The sequence below is a fragment of the Mastigoproctus giganteus genome, chromosome 10 (assembly GCF_048544385.1).
Source record: "Mastigoproctus giganteus isolate SK-2022 chromosome 10, ASM4854438v1, whole genome shotgun sequence".
NCBI classification, from domain to species: Eukaryota; Metazoa; Arthropoda; class Arachnida; order Uropygi; family Thelyphonidae; genus Mastigoproctus; species Mastigoproctus giganteus.
Genome location: NC_143584.1, coordinates 61,983,105 through 62,000,366, shown reverse-complemented (window position 1 = coordinate 62,000,366; position 17,262 = coordinate 61,983,105). Strand labels below are relative to the sequence as shown.

The 17,262-nt window shown below is 38.9% G+C and overlaps 2 protein-coding genes across 3 annotated transcripts in view; one reads left to right on the top strand and one right to left on the bottom strand.

The window, feature by feature from the left end:
* LOC150079052 (uncharacterized) overlaps positions 1-17,262 on the bottom strand; it is a 577,353-nt gene that overhangs the window by 484,566 nt on the left and 75,525 nt on the right. The gene's annotated exons all lie outside the window — the stretch shown is intronic.
* Positions 874-11,013, top strand: LOC150079053 (uncharacterized). Its single transcript, XM_090382930.1, has 2 exons — positions 874-943; positions 9,920-11,013. The coding sequence occupies exons 1-2, from the start codon at positions 874-876 to the stop codon at positions 11,011-11,013; spliced, it is 1,164 nt and encodes a 387-aa protein (XP_090239056.1).

The window sequence follows — 17,262 nt, the reverse complement described above, 5'->3', positions numbered from 1 at the left end:
TGTTAATATTTGGTTAAATAAGTGAATGACTAAGTATGAATTTTGGAAGGGGATAGACGGATGTCAGTAACCCCCGAACGTGCAAGTAGTTAATTGTAGAAATTTGATAGTATTGATTACCTAGATTAGAGAAGGTTGTAGGCTATAATCTGTTAGAAACCAGAGTAATGATTTATACTGAAATTAAGAGTATCGGAGCTTTATCAATTTGGAGTAGGAATTGTTTTGTAATGAAAGGAGAATGTTAATAGATTCTTTTGAAAGTCAATTGAACTCAGGAGTAAGGAAGTAAAAACATTTTGTAGTTTAAAAGAAGAGATAGTTGTTTATGATTTATGTAAAGGAAATAGCCCTCCTTGAGTTTGCTCAATAGGCAAATTACTTTGCTCATTTACATTCTGTTATAAGAAGATGAAATTAAATCTATTTGGTCATGAGTTTAATAAATTTCTTTTGTTTGATGTATCTATGTAAAGGTGTCCAATAAACTGTATTTTTATTATACAACATTTGTGTGTCTCTTTGTTATTCTGAGAAAAAACCTATCCAAAGGGAATTAAACTCATCAAGGAGATTTTCCCCTAGAACTTGGAATTTTCTGAAGTAAAATAGTCAGATGCGCAAGTGGGGAGTTATTATAAAGGGGAGTTGTTAATAGGGGAATAAAATATAAATAATATATAAAATAAACATTTTCAAAAATACACCCCCCCCCACAAGTAAAAGTGTTGTTTCAAAATCTTCTCAAGAAGAAGTGAAACGCCTCCTGCGTTCTTTTTCTTTAATTTAAAATTTTTGGTTAAGGGAGGGCATATTCCTCCTCTCCCCCTCCCCTGAATACGTCCTTGGTGTGGAATGTTGACACTGGCCGACATGGCGGACTGGGTCAAAAATTCTTATCGGGAAAAACTTGTACTAGATTATGGCCATATTGTGAGGAAGTGTGCGCGTGTGTATGGGGGGGGGAAGGGAATTGTTGTTATTGTTATTTGGTTTTTAGGAGCATTAGCAACTAAGGCCATATTGCTCCAGGGATATGCGGTGGTCATTCCTTGACCTTTTCGCATCCTCCGTATTTGGTGGTGACGGGCTCGAACCCCGGTCTAATCAAGAAGCGTGTGCTACGCACTGCTGCTCCTTCCCACCTGGCTACGGAGGCGCCTAAAAGGGGGGGGGAGGGAAGATTACAAATAACTAGGGAATTATCTACACTTATTATAATTTTCTTAATAATCTACATTCTCATGATTTTTGTGCATTTAGTTTTCATATATTAATCAACAAATATTGGAGGTCAGAGTGTAATATTGAAAATCACGCTGGCCTCCGGCTCACTGGGGTTTCCCCGGTAAATCTTATGGCCATTCCGCCTCTGCTGGCCGGCATGGCCTTATCCTGGCCAGTGGTGTGGGGGATAGAGTACCAATGCAACGTTCCTACATAGGGATCCTCTCCCTACGTTCTTTCATTTCTACCACCTGGGTTGGTTGATGTCTCACTCCCCCAACCCTTTTCCTCAACCTGGGTGGCACCCTCCCTTCGCCTAGTGGGATTTTCCAGTGCTAACTATCATATCCCACCCCCAGAGCAGGATGGGCATCTGACTTGGGGTCTCCCTTATGTCCCCTCTTTCACTCCTGCGGGCGCCTTCACTACTGTTCCCTCCCCCTACTCTATCCTTCTACCGATTTCTCCCTCTCACTTCCTATCTCCTCATTACCATCTTCTAACTTGCACTTTTTTTTTTTTTTTTTTTTTTTTTTTTTGGCTCTTCCTGTCTGTAGCTTTGGCTACCACGGGGGTTCGCCCCGCCAGTGCTTTACACTCCCTATTGCCCGGTCTGCTGCCTCGTGGCGCTGGATGGTAAACTAGAGGTTTTTGTGTGAAAACACAGGCCTTTAGACTAAGAGGCCGGATGAACAACACAACTCCACACTAATACTACACGAACGCTCACTAACTTACATAAATCTGGCCTTTACAGTTTTGTATTCATTACTTTGTTTGACGGGGTGTTGGGGGAAATCCCCGAGATACATTACAATTAACACTATATTACTGTCACACAAAACAACATATTACACTGGAAGTTGCTGGAAACCACTAGTGGCAACCAAACACTATGTACATTGTCATATCGGTCTTCAGCTTCATTACTTTGTAGTCTTGCCTTCATTTGTGGTAGCTCTACGGGAGACAGCGCCACTTGCTTCACTGTCGTCCATGGGAGACTTGTGTCCAACTTTTCGAGCCGACTCCTCTGCCCGAGGCGTGTCGCGAACGACTTTATCCTGAGCCACACTCGATGCAGTTTGTTCAGTATTTCTAGTTCTAATCTTCGTCCAGCTATGGAAGTGGACCTGTTTAGTTTTGGCATCCAGTGATGGACGGTAGTCATTGGGAGCGACAGCAGATGGCGCCACTCTCTGCGTGAGTCTCACTTCGACTTTGGGGGAGGTAGCTCTGTTGAAGCGATTTTCGCGATTTTTTCCCCCTAGCGTTTTATTATTATTATTATTTATTATTTTTTTTTTTATAACCGTCGGGATTCAAACTCAGGTCCTTGATATTGCTTGTCAGGTGTGGTTACCACTGGGCTAAGAAGCAAAGTTAAGAGATTCTCAGGAACCATCATACGCACATCTAAAAATGATTGGGGACTCTCCAAAAAGTTCCTGCGGTTGTATTACAAAGCAGTATTTTTACCAATTGTGACCTATGCAGCCGGAGCCTGGTTTCATCGGGTAACTCTTGTAAAGATGCGAGACAAGCTTGGAACCATCCAGAGGTCAATGTTAATGGCAATCTGCCGAGTGTGTAGAACGATCTCCACTCCTGCCATTCAGGTCATCGCGGGAACACTTCCGCTCGATCTATATGTCATCTTCCGTGGGTTGTGCTTCCGAATTATGAGAAATATCCCAACAAAGATCCTCGACATTGAGGTTAACCTGGATGCTGACCCCAAGGCTGAGATGACCCGTTGCTACGACGAGCTCTTCAATATTTGGCAAACTCGATGGGATAGCTCAACACAGGGCATTGTCACAAGAAGATTCCTACCTGATGTAACCTACGCTGCTACTAAATCTGTACAGTCTGAGTTTATCCCTTCATTAGAAACGTCATACCTAATTACCGGACACGGTAATTAGGTGTGACGCCATTACACCATCTGGGTCTCCACCCAACAGATCTCTGCCATTGTGGAGCCAAAGAGAACTGGTGGCACATACTATTCGAGTGCATTACGTTACGCGGATCTGAGACACAACCTTGTCAGCTGTACACAGATCTCTGGCGAGCATCTAGAGCTCTTTCTACAGAACCCTAGCAACCTCCCTGCACTGCAAACCTACTCAGCTGAAGTTTTTAAGCGCAGACGAAGGATTAACAGGCCCCCAGTGGCCAACATCGATGACCCAGCGGTGAACTGAAACCGACCATGTATATTTTTTTTCCCTCCCCGACCTGCCACATGGGCTGTGGAGCTTGTTCTGCGGCCTGTGTGTAGGATGGAAACCACTATCTCTTTTTTTTTTTTTTTTTTTAATTTCTTCCCATCTCTTTTCTCTTCACGTTCTTCAGTGTGGCTGTCACATGGTTCTCTCCCCCCCCCCTCTCTTTTCTTTTTGCGTTCTTCAGAGTTGTGTTTTTTATTATTTATTTTTTAATTTTGTTTTTTTATTTTTATTTATTTTTATTCATTTATTTTATTTTATTATTTATTTATTTTATTTTATTTTTTTGTTGTTTCGCGTTCTACAGTGATATCACTTTTTTTTTTTTTTTGCACCACGGGAAAATTTTTTTTTCTCTCCTCTGCAGTGGGCCCTTAGAGGAATCTGGCCCACCTTTTGGCAACATCAGGTGGGTCAGAATCTAGTATTGACAGTACGTGTTCCATTGGGACTGGCCCACCTTCCCGTAGTGTGGACGAGTAGCCAGAATCATCTGTCCATGTGATTGGACAGATGATTCTGGGTAGCCAAGCGACCAGACACAACAACAACAGAACACACACAAACCTACGTCACATACATATCTGGCCCATTTGTAGTGATACTATTCTTCTCAGAGATACGAGGAGAAGTTGAACTAACGTTCTAGGAGCCGCCCTTTACAAAAACATGTCCACATGCCGTCCTTACTTTCAAACCACTGCAGAATTCAGCGCAGCAGAATTTAACCCCTCTGGTCTCAATTAGGAGGCGTGGGCTTCAAAAACGATTGTGAAATAGGCATTATTTATTGTTTATCATATCGAACAGAAAAAAAATTTCCTTCCCCAGACACACACCCAAAAGAAAAAAAAAAAATATATATATATACATTTTTTTTTTCATATCCCTTTGTCCCATACTTCTCCTTCAACCCATGCACAGTACTAAGTAGTATAGGTTTTGATACCTTTCGTGTTGGGGTTTTCATAAAAAAAAATATATATATATGTACATATGCATATTGCCATAATTGTGAGAGCATCTTGGACTCAGGGGAGGTCCCCACGGACTGCAGATGTGCAAATGTATCCCCAATTCACAAAGGGGGATCGAAGGGTGACACGAGTAATTACAGACCAGTTAGTTTAACTTCTGTTCCGGGTAAAATAATGGAGTCACTGGTTAAAGATGCATTGCAGGATCATCTAGACAAGACTGCAGCAATAATTCAAACACAGCATAGGTTTGTTAAGGGAAAGTCTTGTCTGACAAATTTGATTGGTTATTATGGTATGGTTACAAAGGAACTGGATGCAAAAAATAATTTTGATATCATATATTTGATTTCAGGAAAGCTTTGACACTGTTGCGCATGGAAGACTATTGTACAAATTGGAGCAGAATGGTATTAAGGGTAAGTTGCTACAATGCATAAAAGGATGGTTGAGTGGGAGAAGATAGAGGGTGGTAATCAATGGGTGCTGCTCTTCGTGGACTAATGTTATTAGTGGAGTCCCACAGGGTTCGGTGTTGGGTCCACTGTTGTTTTGTATATTTATCAATGACATTGATGAAGGTATATCAGGCTTAGTGTCGAAGTTTGCAGATGATACAAAGTTGGCAGGGTTGTTAATGACAATAATGGCAGTGTGCTACTGCAACAGGATCTAGATAATTTGGGCAGATGGGCTAAGAAGTGGCAACTGAAGTTTAACCTTGACAAATGCCAAGTAATGCATATGGGTAGAAGTAACCCCACAGAAACGTACCAACTGTGTGGTACTACACTTAAGGTGTTAGAAAATGAAAAAGACCTGGGAGTAATTGTGCTGTCAGATATGAAGTTTTCTGAGCAATGCAGACAGGCTGCCAGGGCAGGTCATGGGGGTTTTGTCAATGATATATAGGAATTTTGCTTGCAGGGAAAAGGAGGTGATTGTCCCTCTATATAAGGCAATGGTCAGGCCATGCCTTTAGTACTGCGTACAGGTCTGGAGGCCTCATTTTAGGCCTTCAGACCTGTAAGCCTCATTTTAGGCCTTCAGACCTGTAGGCCTCATTTTAGGAAGGATGTAGATTTGCTTGAGCGTGTACAGAGATGGGCAACAAGATTGGTGAGGGGAATGAAGGGGTTCTTTTACCAAGAGAGGCTTAAGTTCTGCAAATTGCAGTGGCTGGAGACTAGGCACCTGCGCGGTGATCTGATTGAGATGTATAAGGCCTTTAATGGGTTCAGCACGCTGAATTCTGATTAGATCGTTCCAATGTTCAGATTACGAACCTAAGGGGGCATAAATTCAAATTAAGAAAAGACAGATGTAGAATAGATGTGCGGAAATTTGCCTTTAGCCAGCGGGTGGTTAATTACTGGAACAAACTTCCATCGTTGTGGGAGTTGATAGGTTAAATAAATTTAAGGAGGAACTGGACAGGCATGTGGAGGGAATGGTGTGTTTTTTTTTTTTTTTTTTTGCTGATGCTGCATAAACTCATACACTTGCTTTCTTGCGTCACATGCCACTACTACTACTACAGTATCGTGAAACTCCAATTTTAAACAACATGAATTAATACAGACAATTGTTTCCGTTTATGGAATTCTCTCCTACAATAATCCTGAAACAAAGCAAAATTGTCAAAACTGGAGAGCCATTGTGTTTCAGTACCCCTGCCTAATTCAGACAAATTAGATCTCAAAATACATCTGTGTTACTCATAAATCGGGCAGTCATACAAGATGTGTTTCCAAGTTTCTGGAGACCGACAAAAACACAAGCAGAAGCGGATTTAACAGCGGGCGCACCGGGGGCGCGCCCTGGGCCACGACTTCTGAAGTGCCCCACAAAATCCCAACTTTACGCTTTTTTTCTAATGACACTAATGACACTTTTTTCTAATGACTTTTTCTAATGTATAGAAGACCCCAAGGGGTCTTCTATACATTAGAAAATTGGGGTCTTGTATAGAAGACCCCAAGGGGTCTTCTATACAAGATTGTAAGAGGAAAAACCTCTGGTTCTAACATATTTGGCTCAATTGTGGCGGACTCCGTGGAAACACTGAACTGGCATGATTCTGCAAATGTAACCTTAGATGCTCTTTTTCCGTTGGATGATCCTACCTCAGACTTAGCTGTTCATTCTAAAATCCGATCAGACAATGAATTTTATGTGTCCTCAACAACCACCGAACCTTTTACGTTGGTGAACTTCAGGCTGTCTCGCATAAAGTTAATGTTCAGAAGTGCCCAGGATCTAGATCTTGTAGAAAACATTTTTATTATCAGAATCTTGAAATTAAAACTTTATGTTCTTCTAAACCTATTCAACAGATGCCTTCAGGAAGAAACTTTTCCGGAAATTTGGAACGGCTCAAAGCTCTAGTTAAGTTGATCAGAAAGCCGGTAAGCCTTCTGGAGTTGCTAGATCGTACAGGCCGATCGCACTGCTGGCTAATTTGGGTAAATTGCTAGAGCGACTAATGGCCATTAGATTGAATACCCTACTGGTAGAACAGGATTTGCTTTCAAGGAGTCAATACGGGTTCTGTCCCGGACGTTCCTGCGAGGATACTCTTGTGGACTTTGTCTCTTCAGTTCAAAACTCGGTACATAAATATACCCTGGCCGTTTTCATCAACATCGAGGGCGCCTTCGACTCCCTTTGGTGGGAGAGCGTCCTGGAGCGTCTGCGATCGGCTAGGTGCTCCAACCACCTTTACCTTTTAATCTGTAATTACTTTGCCAATAGAACCATAATAGTCAAGGCTAAACATAGCCAAGTATCAAGATCAGTATAAATAAATAAATTTTCTGTTTATACTCCGGGACGACCAAACGGTCAGAGGAGTTCACAAGATATACAGAATACAAGAAACAGCACCGTATTCAGCAGTCACGGGCTTGAACCCCGGTCACTCAAGGCACGTGTACTTATGCACCCGCGCACCTGACCACTAGGCTACGGCGGCCTTTCAGTATCTAGAGGATGCCCACAGGGCTCTATATTGGGTCCTTTTACATGGAACATGGTGCTGCAGCAGTGGCTCTCCCGATCTTTCGATAACGTCAAAATAATAGCGTATGCAGACGATCTCACCATCTTGGTAAATGGTAACTGTAAGGTCAATCTTGAAACTACCGCAAATTTTGTTCTCCGGGATCTCCACAATTGGACTGTGGCCAAAAACAAAGATGATGATTCTTGAATCAAAGTTGGATATCTCTCGTTCTCCGCTGGTCAAGATCAACAACATTCGTCTCCCCATAGTTAAAGAGTACAAAGTTCTAGGAGTGGTAATTGATTCCAGTCTCAATTTTATTCCTCACTTGACAAACTTATCATCTAAAATAGGTAGATTTACTGGTGCAATTGTTAGGTTGTCCCGTGTTGAATGGGGGCTCTCCAGAAAAACTTTAAGAATCAATTACAATGCAGTTTTCCTCCCTCTGATCACGTATGCTGCCCGTGCATGGTTTCACAGGACACGGCTCAAACACTTCAAAGAAAAACTCGCCTCATTGCAGAGAACCATCTTGCGGTATTTAGTTAAGGCATGCAGGACAGTCTCGACGCAAGCTCTGCAAGTACTAGCCGGAACATTACCTTTAGACTTGCAAGTTACTTATAGAGGATTTTTATACAAAATTAAAAACCAGATTGAGACCGAATTTCTTGGAATAACCATCAACCTTCAAGAGGATGTTAAAAGAGAAAGAAGGAGACTGTGGAACGAGTTAGTTAACATCTGGCAGTCTCGATGGGATACAGCTCCCGTTGGTGCAACAACGAGAAAATTTATACCACAAATTTCATTTCTCCTTGATAAACGTGTTCGATTGTGGTTCTGCATGGACATATTCACGTCCTACCTGTTGACAGGACATGGATCGATGAACCAGAGTCTTTTTAGGTTCAATTTATTACAAACAGACCTCTGTTCGTGTGGATCACCAGAGAGTTGGGATCACATCTTGTTTCATTGCTCCCTGTATGACGATCTCAGACTTCCTCTTCATGCACTTACTAATTTTCAACCAGGACAGGAGTCGTCTCTGCTTCAAAGCTCGGAGTCATATCAGATTCTTCAGGCTATCGCTCAAGGCGTATTTCTTCGAAGGCGTTCAGTGTCGACAGATCTCAACAGAATGTAGCACAATGGTCCTGCTGATGCATTGCTGGTTAGATCTCCTTTAATAATATATAAACTCAAATCCTCAAGAAGTGAAATTTTTCCTTGGCCTGCAGACAAAATTAAGTGCTTTCTCTCTCTCTCTCTCTGTTTTTATTTTTTAGTAGCATCACTTTCTTTCTTTTATGTATTTATTTATTATTATAATTTTTATTGATTTATTTTATTTTATTTATTTTTATTTATTTTTATTTATTTATTTTTATTTATTTTTATTTATTTATTTTTATTATTTTTTATTGATTTATTTTATTTTTTATTGATTTATTTTATTTTATTTATTTTTATTTATTTATTATTTATTTATTTATTTTTTTTTTTATGTTTTATTTTATTTTCTTCTGTTTCATTTTTATTAATTTCGGTTCCATATCCAGCACCATGGGTGATCATTTTTTTTAATTTTTCCCTCTGGAATGGGTCCCCAGAGGATCCCGGCCTACCTTCTGACAACATCAGATGGGTCAGAGTCTCTCTTGATACAGTACGTGCTTTACATGGACTGGCCCACCTTCCCGTGGTGTGGACGAGTACCCAGAATCATCTGTCCAGGTGACTGTTGCTTCTGGGCAGCCAAGCGGCCAGAACAGAACAACAGAACACACGCATAATACACACAAACCGACATCACACACATATCTGGCCCATTTGTAGTGATACTGTTCTTCACAGAGATACGAGGCGGAGTTGAACAAACGTTCTAGGAGCCGCCCTTTACATATACACATGTCCATAGGCCCCGCGCGGCTGCGCTACCGCTTATCATAGCAATAGAATCGTATTTGCTACTTTGTACTTACAAAGGCAAGATGGTTCTCTGCAATGAGGCGAGTTTTTCTTTGAAGTGTTTGAGCCGTGTCCTGTGAAACCATGCACCGGCAGCATACTTCTTTTTTTTTTTTTTTTACTTACAAAGAAAGGTTCTCCTGCAGTGGAAACTTACGTTATACACAAATACGCGTATATCGTATATTGTTGAAATTATATTAAGATAAAATTAATTGTGTTCTTACATCAGCGCCTGGATTTTCGTAGTTTATGAATAATTTTTGAATTTTAATTAATCATTAATTTATTGCACTATAACGAAAAATCTCTTCTCTAGTATTCTAATCATTTAGACTATTAAATTTTATATTTTTCTTTTCATTGGTAGGCTACCAATGGTAGCTAGAAAAATGAAACATCTATCAGGGGCTGAAAAAAGAAATTAAAAAAAGACACGAGCAAGTTGCCAACCAACAGAGGAGCATTGGACAAATTTATAACTGGCCCTGGCCATTCAGGCCATCATAATTCGAGCAACAATGAAGATGAAGAACAAGGAGCTTCCATCAGTCAACAAAAAGAGTTAGTTGAAGTTGAAAACCAAGGTATAGAAGAAAGCAACAATGATGAAGAAGATGAAGAACCAGTCAACAGTCAACCAGGTGAAAAACCAGTAGAAAAAAATATAAAAGAAAGTCCATTAGAAAATATTGAAACGCAAACGGAAAATATTCCATTCGAAGTTACACTAAAAGATATTGCTCTCTGGGCTAACGTTTTATCTAATGAAATGGTTGAATTTCTAATTTCAAATAAACCAAAAAATATAGGCGATATAACTACACTTAAATCGGTCTATAAACACGGTGATCGCATTTACATTTTCTGTGAAGACCATTTTTACAGAAAAATTTCGAATGGCGAAAAAGAAGAAAAGACGTGGCTAAGTTTTTCCGAAGCATCCAAAGCAATTTATTGTTTTGGATGCTTCGGAAAATTACCCATGAAAATGTTTTCGGGCTCAAAGTCTAAGTTGACTACAGAGTTCCAAAATTGGAAAAATATTGGAATAACTTTGTCCGAGCATGAAATGTCAAAAGAGCACGTTGCTCACAATATGTACATTATACAAGCGCTCTCTACGATAAATCGCATTGAGGTTCAAAATCTGCAAATTACATTGCAAAAAGAAAATTATTGGAGAGAGATTCTGCGAAGAATTGTATCCACAATAAAATTCCTCTCAAGTTTGGGCATTGCTTTTAGAGGCCATAATGAGAGTGCAACATCTTCGAGGAAAGGCAATTATTTGACTAGTTTAGAGTATTTGAGCGAATATGACGATTTTTTAAAGTTGCACTTACAAAAGTATGGAAATCAACGTAGCGGACATGTAAATTACTTATCGCATCAGACGTGTGATGAACTTTTGAAAATAATTGCCAATTATTTTATGGCACACATTGTGGTGGAAATAAAATGCGCAAAATATTATATTATTATTTTAGATTCTACACCCGATGTTGTGCATGTGGATCAACTTACTTTTGTAGTACGCTACAAAATCAGCAAAATTTATCAGCAAATGGGGATGTTAAAGAAAGATCTTTAAAGTTCTTCCCTATAGAAAGACACGATGCGGAGTATCTAGAAGAGACAGTTTTATCTACCTTGCAAAGTTTGCCAGTAGATATAAAATATTGCCGTGGACAATCGTACGACAATGCACCAAATATGCCGGGCAAGAACAATGTATCTGCAAAGAAGAATAAGACAAAATGCTCCATCAGCAACGTTTATTCCGTGCTCCAGTCATTCACTAAATTTAGTTGGTTGTGTTCCTGCAGAGAGTTGTAGTAATGCCTCCAGACATTTTTTATTCGTGGAAAATTTGTTTATTTTTTTCTCTGCATCATCGTTTCGATGGAATAATCCAATTTATCCAATTTATGCAACAAATTGGATAAAGGTTCTTCTACATTAAAGAAATTGTCAGATACAAGGTGGTCTTCTAGGGCTGATGCAGTTTTAGGGTTAAAATGTGGCTACAAAAATATAAAAGAAGCATTAGATGAGACATGCAATTCCACAAAAGAAAAAAAAATGTTATTGAACCAAAATCATTACTTAAAGAAATGAATGATTACGAAACTGCTGTAATGACAGTCCTATGGAATAAAATTTTGCAAAGAATCAATGCAACAAGTAAATCTTTACAGTCTATTGACTGCGCAATTGTTAAAGGTGCGTCATTATTAAAAAGTCTAGAAATTTTTATTAATGAAAACATAAGACATAATTTCAACGAAATCGAATCAGAAGTTAAAGAACTAACAGATAAAACATTTGAAGATGATCGCGAGCGAACATGTACAGAAAATCGAAAGCAATTTTTTTTACATAATGTACTCTACGTAATATGCGATCATTTAATAGCAGAACTGAACAGACGCGGAAAAATCTATGAAAATGTTATAAGTAATTTTAGAGTATTTTTCCTGTTTACATTGTGTGTAGAAGAAAAGAAAAAATGCGTTAATAATTTAATAGAAATGTATAAAGATGACCTTGATTCCATTAATTTTAAAGATGAGTTGGAACAGTTTTTAATCTTTTTAAAATAAATTTTCTGTTTATACTCTGGGACGACCAAACGGTCAGAGGAGTTTACAAGATACACAGAATACAAGAAATAGAATCGTATTCAGCAGTCACGAGTTTGAACACCAGCCACTCAAGGCACGTGTACTTATGCACCCGCGCGCCTGACCACTAGGCTACGGCCGCCACTTTGTATTTAGATGAAGTAGACAAGTGATCAATTAATAATATATACAAAAAAGCATTAGATATGAAAGCAACTTTTCCAAATGTGGAAATTATTTTGAAAATTTTGTTAACCATGCCAGTTTCAAACGCATCGGGGGAACGATGTGGTGGAACGCTCATTTTCTTGTCTAAAAAGAGTAAAAAAGTATCTAAGAAATTCAATTTCAGAGGAAAGACTAAATAATATGGCTATTTTATATATAGAGAGCGATTTACTTAAAATTATTGATTGTGATGAGATAGTTAATAAGTTTGCAAAACGAAAAGCAAGAAAAAAATTTATTTAAATATTTTTACATTTGCAATTTTAATTTCAAGTAAAATTCTATGATTTTTTTGTTCAAATTTCCGATTGTTACTCCTATTATACGTATACCATCATTAATTATAATTATACCTTTACATATGTTCAACTATTAGTTCAGAACTTTGTGATTATTATTATGCTATTATTAATTATATTATACATATATTATATTCAAATTTTATTGGAAATAAAACATTAATAGTACATAATATTTTTTATTTATTTAAAAAAATGGTTAACATGTATTTTTATTTTCCCTGTCTCTCTCTTTTTTTTAAGGGACCCAATATTTTCTTCTACGCCCGGGGCCTCAATCGACCTTAATCCGCCTCTGGCGGGAAGTATTAACTTTTCACCAACTTTTGCAACTTCATATGAAACCATAACCAAGTCTTCATTACAACATCTCAAGTAAACCATGTTTACAAAAAATAATTTTTCTAGATGAAATATATTCATTTTTCCTATTAATGAAAAATTTCTTTGGCTTATTTGAGTATTCTGGATGCACACAATCTAAGTGCTGTTTCAGTTTCGAAGGTTTTATGCATTCATTTGACAACGTTTCAGAAAAAATAACGCACAGTGACATATGGTTATCGCAGATGAAACCAAATTTTAAATAAACTTCATAATGCTGCTTTGTCCAAGAGTTTTGGATTTCTTTTCCACGCTATCAGTCTGCCCATTGCAGGGGCGTTTATTAATATTATTCCCATTATCTCTACTTGTACTAAGCTCCACATTATTTGACTTGTTAAGTGGACATTTCTTCAGCCAGTTATCCATATTAAAAATGACAGGATGTTTATATAAAAATTTATTTTTAAAAAATGTGTAGTGCTATTTATTAAATTTATCACTTCACAGGAGACAGCGACGAAAAGGATTAAGACACAACAATAGGCACGTACAATCCGCTTGTCTGGTTCTCTTTAACTGTTGATGACTGCTGCGTGGTTCGTAAATTAGAGATTAGTATTAGTAATGGCCGCATGATGCAAGAAAGTCTATGGCTTATGCTGCACCAGCCAAAAAAAAAAAAAAAAAACTAATAATTAATAAAAGAAAAGGAAATTAAACCTATCGTCCTATGCGTTTCCCTCACCCGAAAGTACTATCCAGATGACCTTTGAATTTCCCCAAACGTCAAACTCTACCACCCATGTAGGCAACTTATTTCAGTAATTTATAACTCGCTGGCTAAAATAAAACTTCCTGCAGTCCAATCTAAACATCTACCCCCCCCCCGTAACTTGAATTTATGTCCCCTAGTTCTAGCATCATTTATAATCTTGAAAATTTCGTCCTCATTCATTTTACTGATGCCTCTCAGAGCCTTAAACACCTCAATCAAATCTCCTCTAAGGTGTCTAGTTTCCAAACTCTGCAACCCACATATTCGAAGTCTTTCTTCATAAGGATGCCCTTTTGCCGATCTCACCAGGCGAGTCACCCGTCTTTGCACTCTTTCAAGAAGCTCGATGTCTTTCTTTAGGTGCAGTCTCCATACTTGAACACAGTATTCCAAGTGTGGTCTAACAAAAGTCCTATGTAATGGGATTATCACGTCCCTATCTCTACTTGCAAAAGTTCGATAGATCATCGATAGGACACCATGGGCCTTCCTTGCAACCTGTTTACAATGCTCAGAGAATTTCATGTCTGACCGTATCGTAACACTCAAGTCCCTTTCCTGCAGTACTGGGTTTAGTTGAACTCCATCAATAAGTTATATCAACAAGTACCATCAACAAGTGAATACCATCAACAAGTGAATAAGTTATTTTAGGATTACTGTTTCCCAGGTGTAATACTTTACACTTTGTTGGATTAAAGCATAGCTGCCATTTTTCTGACCATTCTTGAAGTCTATCTAGGTCTCTCTGAAGAAGCTCAGCTTGACAGTGATCATTAACTAACCTACCAATTTTAACATCATCTGCAAATTTACACATCAGGCCCTCTATCCCTTCATCAATGTCGTTTATGAAAATTAAAAACAACAGTGGTCCTAATACTGATCCTTGGGGAACCCCACTTCTTACATCAACCCAATCTGAGGAATGGCCATTTATCACAACTTTCTGCCTCCTGCCCTGAAGCCATCCTGCTATCCATCTAAGGATTTTCCCAGTGATTCCAATCTGTTCCAGCTTATAAAGCAACCGCTCATGTGGGACTGAGTCAAAAGCTTTGCTGAAATCTAAATAAACAATGTCGAAATTATTCCCTAAATCCAGCTCATGAGTGACCCTTTCAAAATAGCGAACCAGATTTGTTAAACAAGATTTTCCCTTTACAAAACCATGCATCCTTGAGAATTTCAATTCTATTCAAATGATCTTGAATTCCACCCTTGATCATTGCCTTCATGATTTTCCCTACCACTGAAGTCAGACTGATAGGTCGATAATTTCCCACTTCACTCTTAGAACCACCCTTATGTATGGGAGATACATTGGCACTTTTCCAATCCAACGGAATCTCCTCAGAGTCTAGTGATGCTCGCATATTTAGCCTCAATAGTTCAATGCACTCACTGGCCGCCTCTTTTAAGATTATAAGGTATATTCCACCAACTCCAGGAGTCTTACTGGCCTGTAGGCTCGAAAGTTTTTTCATTAAATAATCTTGCGAAATTTCAATATGATTAATTACAAAATTTTCAACTTCGCTCCCACAATTTCCCATTGCCACAAAAGGTTTTTCTTCTGTAAATATTGATGCAAAATAACTGTTGAGTTCATCCGCAACGGCAGCTGGTGTATTTAATACTATCCCCTTTCCCTTACATAAAGATCCGATCTTCTTAGCATTTATATATATGAAGAATTCCTTATCCCCCCTCTTTGTTCTGTTTGCTAGCGATTTCTCATAAACTGCTTTTGCATGTCGAACCTTTTCTTTGGCTCTATTACAGATCATCATGTAGCTGTTATAGGCTTCAGTACTTTTTATTGCTCTGTAACCTTTTCCATGCCACCTTTTTCTGATCAAGTAATGTGGCAACTTCACTATTCATCCAACTTGGAACCCTCCTCGTGTAGTATTTTTTTTTTTTTTTTTTTTTAATGGCAAATACGCATTCAAGGCGTCTGTGATTAATGTTTTAAAAGCATACAACAGTTCAATTGTATTCGTTCTCTGTGCGATATCTACCCAGTTAATAGAGGCCATACCCAAAGGTCGCGGGTTCGATTCCCGCCTCGGGCTTGGATCAAAGTACGGCAAAAACCTTGGGAGGTGCAATATGGCCACAGAAGCCGATGCGCCAACAACTACCAAATCAAAAAAAAAAAAAAAAAAAAAAAAAATAGAGGCCATGTAATACCTCAAGGCATCGTAATTTCCTTTTCTGAAATTAAAACCCATTCCTTTGCCTTTTACTACTGCTACCTCTCTCTTTTCATTAGCATTAGCATTACAGCATGAGCCAAAAAAAAACACACCCCCATTTCACCCTTCCGTTCGTTATATACCTGTCCAGCTGATCCTTAAATTTATTTAGGCTATCAACTTCCACAACAAGGGATGGAACTCTGTTCCACCAACCAACTACCTGCTGGCTAAAGGCAAATTTCCGCACATCTATCATACATCTGTCTTTCCTCAATTTGAATTTATGCCCTCTCAGGTAATCGTAGTACTCATATGTAGTACTCCCATCAGCATTGAGCATGCTCAAACCATTCAAGGCTTTATACACCTCTATCAGATCACCTCGCCAGTGCCTAGTCTCCAGACACTGTAATTTGCAAAACTTAAGCCTTTCTTCGTAAGAGCAACCCTTTGTTCCATTCACTAATCTTGTTGCCCTTCTCTGTACTCGTTACGGCAGCTCTACATCCTTCTTGAAATGAGGCCTCCAGACATGTATACAGTACTCAAGGTGTGGTCTGACCATTGCCTTATACAAGAGAATAATCACCTCCTTATCCCTGCTAGAAAAATTCCTGTATATCATTGACAAGACACCATGAGCTACTCTTGCAGCCCATCTGCACTGCTCAGAGAACTTCATATCTGCCTGCACAATTACCTCCAGGTTTTTTCATTCTCTAGCACTGTCAGGGAAGTACCACAGAGTTGACGCGTTGCTCTGGGGTTACTGTTTCCCATATGTAGTACTTTACATTTGTCAATGTTAAACTTCATTTGCCACCTCTCAGCCCATCTGCTCGATCTTTCCGGATCCTGTTGCAGCAACCCTGCTAACCTTTGTATCGTCTGCAAACTTGGACCTTAAGCTTGATATACCATCATCAATATCATTTATAAATACAGAAACAATAATGGACCAAACACTGAACCCTGAGAGACTCCACTATCAACATTAGTCCACGATTAGCAGTGTCCATTGATTACCACTCTCTGTCTTCTCCCCCTCAACTATCCCTTTATCCATAGCAGCAATTTTCCTCCAATACCACACTGCTCCAATTTGTGCAGCAGTCTTCCATATGCAACAGTATCAAAAGCCTTTCTAAGATCCAAATATATAATATCAAAGTTATTCCCTGAATCCAGTTCTTTTGTGACTGCATCATATTATCCAATCAAATTGGTCAGGCAAGACTTTCCCTTAACAGAACCATGCTGTATCCAAGCTATAACTGAAGTTATGTCTAAATGATCCTGCAGGGCTTCTTTAACCAGTGCCTCCATTAATTTTCCTGGAACAGAAGTTAAACTCACAGGTCTATAATTTCTTGTGTCAGCCTT